The following is a 12,184-nucleotide window of genomic DNA, read 5'->3' as shown; positions in this document are numbered from 1 at the left end:
CTGGTGGCCAGGAGCAGACTTGCAGAATGTGCCCTTTGGAGATGTAAATTATTGCATATGCCTAAGTGGGTTTTTTTGTTTGTGTGTTTTTTAAAAAGCTAAAGTGGATACAGAGAAATTCGTTTAACTGATGGTATATGGAGGGGATTATAATTAATGTAATGAAACAAGTTATACGAATTGTTGAACGTGAAACTGATGATGTGTCCTATAAAAATCCACAATAAAAACCTTAAATTAAAAAAAGAAAGAAAGAAATGGTTTTAAGTAGGAGAAGTGAGATACCAGATCGCTGTTTTAGAAGCAGGCTTGAGAAAGGATTTGAAGCGAGCAAGTTTACAGACAAGAAGACCAGGTAATTCAGGCAAGAGATGATGATCTTCGGAAATGGAGTGGTTACTGTTTTTAGGTGCCCTCGAGTCAGTTCCGACTCATAGTGACCTGATGCATAACAGAACAAAAAACTGTTTAGTCTTGCACCATCCTCACAATTGTTACATTTGAGCTCATTGCCGATGCCACTGTGCCAATCCAGCTCCTTAGGGGTCTTCCCTTTTTTCACTGACCCTCAACTTTACCAAGCATGATGTCCTTCTCCAGGGACTGGTCCCTCCTCATAACATGTCCAAAGTATGAGAGACCAAGTCTCACCATCCTGGATTCTAAGGAGCATTCTGGCGGTATGTAGTTCTTCCAACACAGATGTGTTTGTTCTTCTAGCAGTCCACGGTACATTTAATATTCTTTTCTAACACCATAACTCCAATGAATCAATTCTTCTAAGGCCTTCCTTATTCACTGTCCAACTTTCACATGCATACGAGGCAATTAAAAATGGAGTTGCAGTAGTGAGGATACACAAAATTTTTTGGATTTACTATATATTTAGGAGTCAAATCTAAAAGGCATTATTAAGTAACATAATACGGGAAACCTCAGTGAACACTAGTACTGAAAAAGAGAACCCACGGAGAGTTTGCGTATCTGAATCTGAGATGTTTACGTGAACTAGTGTGGCACTGTACGAAAAAGCACTCGACCATAAGGTCAGTTTGAACTGCAAGGATGGCAGTTCAACTTTACCAGCTGTTCCTCAGAAACACTAAACAGGGTCATCCATGGTGGGCAGATTCTAGTGGAGACTGCAGAATAAAGCAGACTTGGAAGAAAGAGGAGTATTCTCTCCACTTCTTCTAGGGTACCACCTACAAATAATTATTGTGGAATTGTTACAGGCCTTTGGAGTCCTGGTGTGGCACTGTAGGATAAGCATTGGACTGCTAACTCCAAAGTGGACAGTTCAAACCCACCAGCTGCTCCTTGGAAACCCTACACTGGAACCAACTTGATGGCACTTAACAACAACATAGGCCTTTGAGGTCACAGGTTTTACAGTTTCGAATGAGTATAAGTGCTGGCAAGCATTTCATTTAATAAAATCAAGACTGCTTTTTTGAAAATAATAATTTCAATCTACAGATGGAATAGACTTGGTACTTTGTATTTAGAAAATGATGATGACTACTAGCTCCAAAGTTCAGTGTAAAAATCAACTTTGAGCATTAAAAGAAACAGTCATTATCTGAGAATACTAGTTTTATACTAGGATACATATTTTTTAAAAATTTAAATAGGCTTTTGAAATGGCAGTAGTTTTTCTACTGAGGAGAGAGCTAACTCCTGAACAGCAAAGGAAGTTGGTAGGCCATCTACAAGTCCCGTGGAGAGTGGAGAAGGAAGAGCTGCATCCTCGTTTGCAGGAAGTGGTACCCTCATGAGAGCCCCGAACCAGAGAGACCAAACCCGTTGCTGCTGTTTTGACTCTTGGTGAGAACTGTGACCCGTATGGTTGTCATGGCTGTGATCTCTTAGAGACAGATTGCCAGATCTTTCTTCTGAGGACTCCCTGGGTAGGTTCAAAATGCCAACCTTTCTGTTACTAGGCAAGTGCTTAACCATTTGTGCTACTTAGGGACTGCTTTGTAAGTGTCCAATATACACTGAAATCTATTCTGAAGCCATTATTTCTAAAGTGCCACTCCCAAAGTCTAAAACTGCTTTGAAATAAATCACAAGTTTTATTTTTTTCTTTAAGGAAACAAGTGAGGTTGACACTGCTGTTGACAGAGGCCAATTAAACCACATAGATACACACACATGCATCCATAATATGCAGAGGTTAGAGAGGTAGTTTTAGATATTAATAATGCTTTATTTTCTTAAAAACGATCATTTTATAGCTAACTTATAACTATATATGATATGCAATTACTATTATTACCGCCATGAACATACATTAATTCCTAAAATCACATTGTGCTATAAATATTATTATCTCTATTTAAGTGCTGCTAAACTGAGGTGTCTGGTAGCGTAGTGGTTACGAATCGGGCTGCGAACCTTAAGGTCAGCGGTTCGAAACTACCAGCCGCTCCGCGGGAGAAAGATGAGGCTTTCTACTCCCGTAAGGATTTACACCCTCGGAAACCCTGTACAGGGTCGCTATGGGTCGGACCCGACTCGATGGCACTCAACAACAACAACAACAACAACAAACTGAGGTGTGAAGAAATTTAAGCAACTTGCCCAAGGATGTTATTTCTAATACATCGGGGGAGTTAGGAGCTGAAACCAGATTGAAAAATCTGTTTTTAACCACTGTGCTAGGTAACTACTAATTTGAAATTAATTAAAATTTAATGGAAAATTTATGTGATGATTGGGCTTAATCTGAAAAAAGAAATCCCCAGTAAGAATACTTCAAAAGGAATCAAGGTCTTGCATAATTTTTCTTTTATTAAATCTATTACCTGTCTGTTGGTGGTTTCTCTTCATATTCAGTTTATTTCCTAGAAAAAATATTCTTATACTTAGAAAAAACAACCCATAAAAATCTGTCAAGTTTTAGAACCCTAAAAAGAATGCATATTTCAACAGCAACTAGAGGGACAAAGTGTCCATTCACATATACTGAGGTGCCCTTATTTATTCCTGTCTATTGTAACATTCAAGGAGCTCTGGTAGCGTAGTGGTTACGAATCGGGCTGCGAACCGTAAGGTCAGCAGTTTGAAACTACCAGCTGTTCTGCACGAGAAAGATGCGGCTTTCTGCTCCCGTAAAGATTTACAGCCTCGGAAACCCTGTATAGGGTCACTATGAGTCGGAACTGATTCCATGGCACATAACAACAACAATGTTCTAACATTCAGTTTGAAACTACCAGCTGTTCCACGGGAGAAAGATGAGGTTTTTTGCTCCTGTAAAAATTTGCAGCCTTGGGAACCCTGTGCAGGGTCACTAAGAGTCGTACCTACTCCACGGTCTTTAACAACTACAACAACAATTCTAACATTAAGGAGCTCTAGTAGCGTAGTGGTTATAACCTCAAGATCAGCAGTTCGAAACTACCAGCTGTTCTGTGAGAGAAAGATGAGGCTTTCTGCTCCCGTAAAGATTTACAGCCTCGGAAACCCTGTATGGAGTCGCTGTGAGTCTGAACTGACTCCACGGCACATAACCACCACCATTCTAACATTCCTATGTATCTACACACATTTTCACTATTCTGGATTGTCAGGTTTCATTTCTCAAAATTTCATTTATTGTTCTATCGTTTGCATAAATTTACACTAATGAGTTACTAATAACAAAAATTCCTACGTTAAGCACAGTACTTAAATTACATGTGTTAGAACTCAAAACTACAGTGAATTTGGAAATAAGGGGGCTACACATTAAACTAAGAAACAAATGTTCACCTATTTTGAATAACTGACTTTTGAAAAATAAACATTAATAGCCCAAATTTGGCCTCTCCTTTGTACTCCTTACCTCAGGTTGACTGGAGATATTCAAAATGAGAGCCCACAGCTCAGCTCTCAGGGCCGTGGGGCTTCCTTGTCTGACATACTGCTGAGCCGCGGCGCTATCTTCTTCCGCTAAAACTGTCAAACGGAAAACCCGTAAAGTAAAAGTGGCATGGACATGTTTCATTTACAATCTCTTAGGAAACTTTATAGCTAACAGTATTACATCATTTCTTGACAACCTTCGTTTACTCTCCGAAGTTTGATACAACTCTAATCACAGTCCTACAAGCTTTAAGCCTTAAGCAAGTCTACCTCCTACCTAGTCTCCTAAAAGTTTTTACTTGTAGGTAACTTGAGCTTACTTTACTTTAGCTATAGCTCCATGTATCAGAAGTCAGTGATGCCTATGTGCGATAAGTTTAGAATTCCACAACCAAGTGAAGTCATATCTATAGACACCCTGAAGTTCTTCTCCATTTTCTACTAAACCCTAATAGGTACAGGTACATGGGAAGTGAAATGGCTATAAATTATTATCATGTACAAAAATTTTAAATGTCCATTCTATTAAATGGCTAGCCAGTCAACTGCCAAAATCAACAGAAAAGAGGCTTTTTTCAAGAAGTGAAAACAAAAAAGATAACTTTTTAAGAAATCTCAAAATTATTCTTATACAGCCTAGTTCACAAAATTAATACATTATCCTTTTGCCTTCCTTTCCTTTAATGAAAAACAACAACAACAAATCAGCTATTTAAAGTGGACATACAGACCCGAAAGGAAGAAAGGCTGTCGGACAAGACAGCTGCTGAAGCGGGACTACCAGAACCATTATAGCCCCTCCCTTCTTAGAAAGCCCAATGAAAAAGACACGGCCGTAAGAAACCGAGGGAGGGACCACATTAAACAAAGAGATGAAGCACAATCTTTCATTGGCAGTTATGGTGAATGAAAGAGTTAAATCATACACATGAAACCTTTCAAACAAAAATAATTTTGAAAACTTGCAATGAGGGAGTCTGGTGTCTGACAGTACGTATCATTGCCATAGAAGGTTCGTCTGACACAGGACTTAGCTGCATTTCATATTTCAAAGACAATAAAATAGGGACTTATAAAAACAAGGCAAATAGCACCTTCAGAAGATAGGGAAATGCTTTTCGCACAACACTAAGCACCGCCTGGGCTATTCAGTGTTCCCACCGTGAACAGACATCAGGAACAATAGGCACATTTTGTGCTGGTGTAGAAGTGTACTTCCATTAACACTAATGAGAAGTGTGTGGGCGCATCAAAAAGAGAACCGGCCTCTTTGATTTTGAAATGAAATTCTACTGCTGAATGGATCAAGCTAGCCTCCCGGAGGCATGTGCATCTGCATGTGTTATGGGAATCAGCCGTGTACTTCTTGATAGGACATTTGTGGATAAAGCATAAATGATGCATTTCATCTCTTTATAAAGAGGCTCATGATACTATCTACGTAGTTAGATGTTATTTGTGAGGTTTTAAACTTCTCAAAGAGGATAGAGACATCACTTGGGATTATCTGAGTTTTCAAAAATTATGACAAATATAAGCAAAAGCTTACCTTTCTGTCCTATACGCACATGTTCATTTTCAAAAAGTTCTAGGAAATGTTCAAAGAAAATAAAATCATTAGGCACAAGTATGACCAGCTATGGAGTCCTAGCATGGCGCCTGCTGTAGTTAGGCACTGGACCACAAGGTCAGTTTGAGCCACAGGGTTGGCAGTTCAAACTCACCAGCTGCTCCTTGGAAACCCTATGCAGGGTTGGTAGGAGTGGTAGTAGTCAGAACTGACCCAACAGCACTTATCAGTAACAATGTAACCAACTATGTATTTGTACACATAACACTAAGTACTTTTTTCTGGTACTGATACATTTAATTATTTTTAAAGCATAACGACACTATAAAAAAATTAGGAAAATATTTTTCTTTGTATGTAGAAAAACTTTAAAAAAATCTAAGTTGTTTAAAATTTATAGAAAATAGAGGGAGTAAAATAGGTTTCATAAGAAAACTTGATAAGCTAATTTTTCCTTTATTAAAATAAGCGTATGTTTCCATGACACATTTCCATGTTCATTTATCTTTGATTATTTTTCTTAAAAACAACACACACGTACACACACACACAACTTATTGACAGCTTCATTTGCAAAGTCCCACTTCCATTTTAATCTCAAGTTGCGGATTAATGCACTGGACTGCAAGGTTGGTTTGAACAACAAATGTCTGAAGTTCAAGCTTACCGACTGCTCCCTGGAAACCCTATACAGGTTCGCTATGAGTCAGAAATGACTCATAGCACTTAACAACAGCAACAACAACAAAGTCTAATATCATATAGGCAAGTGTACTATTATACAAATGCCAATTTTAAAAGTTATGTTATTGTTGTTATTAAGAGCTATTGAATCAGTCCTCATAGAGACCCTATGTAAAGTTTCCGAGGCTGTAAATCTTTATGAGAGCAGAAAGCCTCATCTTTTTCCTGCAAAACAGCTGGGAGCTTCAAACTGCTGACCTTGAGGTTAGCAGTAACCATTACGCTACCAGAGCTCCATATAAATGATTTTAAGGGAGGTAACTTTTCTTTCTCTTAAAAGTGTATACCAATCACAAAAGAAAAAGGTTCATAAATTGGACCATATTTAAAAACAAAGCCAAAAACCCTTCTGTTCATCAAAAGACTCAAATGTTGTTAAGTGCTGTCGAGTCGGTTCTGACTCATATCGACCCTGCATAGGGATTCTAAGGAGTGGCTTGTGGGTTTGAACCATGGAGTTGATTCCAATTCACAGTGGTCCTATTGGACAGAGTGGAAGTGCACCATTGGGTTTCCAAGGCTGCGATCTTCATGAGAACAGTTGGCCACACCTTTCTTCTGCAGAGCCACTGGTGGGTTTGAAGCTAGGACCTCGCGGCTAACCGCCCAGTCCTTTACCACTGCATCATCACGGTTTCTTACAGCTCTCTTGGAAAGAAGGAAAAGGGATGGAGGTCAGCAGGGTGAGAACTGATGAATGGGCCAAGGCTGGCTTTGTACCTACGTGGTTCAAGCTTACCAGCTGCTCTTTGGGAACCCTATACAGGGTCGCTGAGTTGAAACAGACTCAATGGCACTTAACAACAACAAGTTTTGATAATAATAAAACCTCTAGTTTAATATTTGGCACCCTGGTGTGCTACTGGACTGCTAACTGCAAGGTTGCACCCACCAGCCACTCCTGTGAAATCCTATACAGGGGCACTATGAGTTGGAACCAACTTGATGACACTTAGCTTAAGTTTGATACATAAAATGAAAACACTGAGGTAAAATCAGAAGAGTTTTCTTAATCAGAGAATGAATACATGCTTAATTTCTTTTCAGTGTTAGATAATATTTTGAGATTTTAAAATAATCTGTAAAGCTGGGGGTCTACTAAATAGATTATTTGAACCACAGGACCCTCAACTCTTAGTTTATTTTGTTCCTAATGTATTCAAAGTAATTAGTAGAAGAGGATAAACAAATGACCAACTAATGTGCTTGAGGCTCCTGCCAACATATAATCGTTTTCTATCACTATAGTATTTAAATATATTTATTTCAAAGAATATATATATAAAACACCACCAAACAGCTTTATTTTATGAGTGCCAAGACTAAGTAAACAAAGAATCAAAATTTGTCAGCCAATTCTTGTCTCTAGTAAAAGTGGATGATACTTTATATTATAAAATAGACACTGGATGGGGAGAGAAAGGAACAGCGAAAAGCATCACCATAGAAAGCTTGTAAATCCGTCTTCTGCCTATAACTGATTGGAATCCCTAAAATGGGGCTACAACGTGCCCAGTGAAGGAGGCTTCCTGCGGAGCCTCTGCAATACATAAGACTATAGGTGGAAGCCTGAACCACATCCAGATCTCCAGAGATGGGAAACTCCCACTTGAAAGGACAAGCAGACCAGCCTGGAGTGGCTAGAACAGAAAGATAATTCTTGAAAGAAAGACCTATAGGAAAAACATATAACAACATAGGCAGACTGACTGTTACTACAAGAACAAGCAACTTGCTTGTCCAGGAAACATCAAGGCAAGTGGTCGGGTCCCCTCAGTGCAAACCCCCTTCCAAGACTAAGACTCAATGGGAATACACGCTCTGATTGGTGACCACGCTCAACACCAATAAGGGGAAGTGAGGGAAAAACTTTTAGCAAGGAAGCGGTGAGCTAAGCCCTACAATGTTCAATAGACTTCTGTGAAATCGGGTGGAGACCTGGTTGACCAGCAGTGTGGCAAGACCTGGGGACTCTTGGGCCCAGAGTCAGTGACATAGCCACAGAGGTCTAGAATGGAGAGTGAAGCGTCCAGCTGATAAGAAGAGAGGGCATATGCATAAGAACACCCACACTTGCAGATAATACCCACTTATCCTGGCTTCAGTGACTGGATGACCAGAGCTCAACCAGAAGTAAAAAGAAGAGGAAAAAAAAAAAAAGTTTTCTCATACAATTTGATGAACTTGACCTACACCTATGGAAGCAGTAGCTCAAAAGAGGGAACAAGTCCTTAAAGCAAAAATCATTCCCACCCCCTCCACACACAGAGTAGACAGGGATGGGCAACTTGGACATTGGCTACCCAAAATGGAGAGTGGGGGGCTACAAAGGCAAGAAGTGACTGGCTTACAAGCTTTCAAGAGGGAACCTAGATCCAGAGGGCCTGGAAGAAGATAGAATCTCCAGTGAGTAGTATTCAATATGTCTAGGTGGGGCTGATACAATGAAATGCAGATGGGGGTCTCTTGTGATACAATAGTGAATAATTGTTATCAGGACCGACTGTGAGGATTGGAAATGTAAAGGTAACCATTTTATAGCAAGGAGGGGAGTGATTAACTTTTCAGTCTAGGGGCGGAGGTCCCTAGGACCATCAAGGGAGAAGAGCAGAGAGCGGGACCCTACCCAGAGAAGCAGTGATGCCTGAAATGGAGCCAGAGATGATGACGTGGAGAGATGGAGCAGCTGGAGACTTTAGATCCAGAGAGGGAGAGTGACTGTGTGCTGAAGACCTGGGGGATATGGGGGAAGGATTGCATGGAGGGGATTGTAACCATGACAATGAGACAATATATGATAGAATGAATGTAAAACTAATGTTCTCCCATGTAAACTATCACATAATTCACAATAAAACATTTAAGAAAAAAAAAAAAGTGGATGATACTACTGAATGATTCTAGTACTTTATTACCCAAGATTAAATAAAATAAACATTAAAAATAACTCATTTACAGAATTTAACCATTCAATTATGTGAAGTGCAATCATTTTCTTTTCCAAATGTCATTTTCTAGCCTGAGAAAGATAAAAGGTTCAAAGAAGTCAGAACCATAAGTTTTCAACATAATACCGGTGCCACTTGGGGGAGCTGTTCTGTTGTGAAGTGACTTTGGGAGATGCTGAGCTAAAAGAGTTTACTTATTCGCAGTCTTTGAGATGCGAAGATAGCATGACCATTCTGAAACCTCAACTGACACCAGGATCCTCTTTTCCAGGGCATCTGATGGGTGCTTCCCGGAGCCCAATTGAAAAATGCTGCTCGCTCCAACTGAAGATGCTTTTTTCTTTTAGAAATGACAAGTTGTAGAAAATGTCTATTCAGCAGAATCCTCATGAAATAAGATTCTATATATTCATTATATACATCCAGCCAAATAATACCACATATATATGCCCTAAGACCTTGTGAAAGAAAGCTAACCCTGCCCACCATGGCTCTTACAAAGGTTTTACTGAATGTATGTATGTGCCGTTCAAAATAAATGCACATCTGTGAGTCTGTATGAAAATGGGTATGCCTTTTGATTTTGTTTTTGTTTTTACACAAAGATGAAGAAAAAAATTGTAACTGATTTTAAATATATATATTATCATTATTTTTTTGCCATCCTCTTCACCCAATATGCGTCTGATGTTTTTAACTGTTGTTATATAAACATTCTATATTATAATAGCAAAGATTTTTCTTTGGACACTTACATAAAAACCATAGTCATAGACTATAAAATAAAAATAAAAGTGAAATCTAGACAAAAATAGTTATATGTGGCCAACATTCTATTTTTTCAAGTGATACTGTTACCTAACAAATCAGGCAAAATCCCAAATGCTATATGATGAAAAACAAATTCATTGGATGAACACTAATTTAACCCAGTTTTTAACAGTACTTCTTTGAAAAGTGTTCTTTGTTGCTATCAAGTCAGTCCCAATTCCCTAGTGACCCCATGCACAAAGAATAATCCATAGGTTTTCTGTTGGATTTTCAATTACCAGGACATTCTTCCTAGTCTGCCTCTGTCTGGAAGCATCTCTGAAACCTGTTCAACATCATAGCCACTCACAGAAGGGTAAAGGATGTGCATGAGGTACACTGGCTGGGAATTGAACCTGGGCCTCCTGCATGGAGGAGAGAATTCTACCATGCAACTACTACTGCCCTCTCTTGGAAAAGTAGCCAGAACAAAATTATCGGTGTCAACTAAGATTGTCAACCTCCTCCTGGCAGGCTTTGATGCTTTTTCCTCAGCAATAACAGTTACTTACATGTAATTATAGCAAATACCATATTGAGTTTTATCTGTCACTTTTCTACTAGATCTCCACTAAAAGCAGGCGTTACATGCATGTCTTCTGTCTATACATTAAGGGATCTATGCAAATGAAATAGCCAACACTACAAGAACAGCTTAATGAAGGCGGAGGGAAGGGGAGGGGCATATTGTAGGAGACTCTGCAGTTGGACTGTTAGTCTTTAATCCTACCTCTAGTGATTACTATGCAAGCTTGGGCAAGTGACTTAATAGCTCCATTTTCTCAGTCTTATATTGGCAGTCATATTCCTACCTCACACCATACTCTGCAAAATCTAGAGTGCAACATTACTATGCATTACCAGAATGACTAAAACAAAGAAGACGGGTCACAACAACCAGTAGTGGTACAGAACACTGGAAGCGTAAATTGATAATACTACTTTAGTAGACATGGTCTCGACTTCAGTGGATACGGTCTTGACTTAAGTAGACACTGTCTCGACTTCAGTGGATACTAAAATAGATACCGTGAGACAGTATCTGCTAACCTGAATAGATGCAAACACTGTAGTCGTTATTGTTAGGTGCCACCGAGCACATTCTGACTCATACCCACTCTATGTCCAGCAGAAACACAGCCTCATCCTGCACTATCCTCACCATGGCTGCACTGACTGCGTCAATCCACTTCTTTGAAGGTTTTCCTCTTTTTAAATGACCCTCCACTTTCCCAAGCATGAGGTTCTTCTCCAGGGACCTGTCGCTTCTGAGAAAATGTCCAAAGTACGTGAGATAAAGTATTGCTATCCTCGCTTCCAAGGAGTACTCTGGTTGTACTCCTAATACAAAATTGTTTTTCTGGCAGTCCATGGTCTATTCAATACTCTTCACACACATATACTGTTGCTGGTCTTCCGTACTGTCTAGCTTTTCCATACGTATGAATGATGGAAAATACTATGACTTTTGGTGGGCCCAAATTAGTACTCACAGTGACATCTTTGTTCTTCAAACAATTAAAAAGGCATTTTGCAGTAAATGTGCTCAATGGAACATATCACTAAATTACCTGACTGCTGTTTCTATGGATGTTGATTACACGTCCAAGTAAAATGAAATGCTTGACAATTTCACTCTTCTCTGTGTATCATGACATTGCTTATTGGTCTAGTTGTGAGGATTTTTGTTTTCTTTACATTGAGATATAATCCATATTGAAGGCTATGCTTTTGACCTAACTCAGTATATGCTTCAAGTACTCATGCCATGGCAAGCAAGGTTGTATAATCTGCATAAAAGTGGTTGTTAATGAACCTTCCTCCAATCCTGATGCTGCATTCTTCCTCATATAATCCAGCTTCTCAAATGATTTGCTCTGCATATGGATTAAATAAGTCTGGTGGGATAGTTAAGGTTTTCTGTCAACTTGACTAAGCTAGGATTCTCAGTGGAATGGCAGCTGAGACATAGAGACCCCCCAGCCCCCATGATGTGATTTTTTTTTTTTTAACCACTGCCATTGAGTTTATTCTGACTCATAGTAATCCTGTGTAGGGTTTCCAAGGCTATAAATAAATCTTTATGGGAGCAGACAGCTTCCTAGTTCTCCCACAGAGGGCTGATGGATTTGAACTGCTGACCTTGTGGGTTAGTAGAGGGAGCTTTAAAAAGTTCATAGAAAAATTAAATGATCTTTTATTTCCATTTCCTCATTAACTTTTTTTTTTTTTTCTAATTTAAGGTTTTTATTGTGGATTG

The 12,184-nt window shown here is 39.2% G+C and overlaps 1 protein-coding gene across 2 annotated transcripts in view; it reads right to left on the bottom strand.

Moving 5' to 3' along the window:
• Nucleotides 1-12,184, bottom strand: part of TBC1D19 (TBC1 domain family, member 19) — a 304,338-nt gene that overhangs the window by 108,117 nt on the left and 184,037 nt on the right. For both annotated transcript variants that reach the window (XM_006866308.1, XM_006866309.1), the window contains 2 exons: nt 5,402-5,440; nt 3,833-3,945 (listed from right to left, as the gene is read on the bottom strand). In XM_006866308.1, coding sequence (XP_006866370.1) covers nt 3,833-3,945; nt 5,402-5,440 — 152 coding nt within the window. The remainder of the gene's footprint in view (nt 1-3,832; nt 3,946-5,401; nt 5,441-12,184) is intronic.

Source organism: Chrysochloris asiatica, unplaced genomic scaffold (assembly GCF_000296735.1).
Source record: "Chrysochloris asiatica unplaced genomic scaffold, ChrAsi1.0 scaffold00089, whole genome shotgun sequence".
NCBI classification, from domain to species: domain Eukaryota; kingdom Metazoa; phylum Chordata; class Mammalia; order Afrosoricida; family Chrysochloridae; genus Chrysochloris; species Chrysochloris asiatica.
This window is presented reverse-complemented; position numbering and strand designations above follow the sequence as displayed.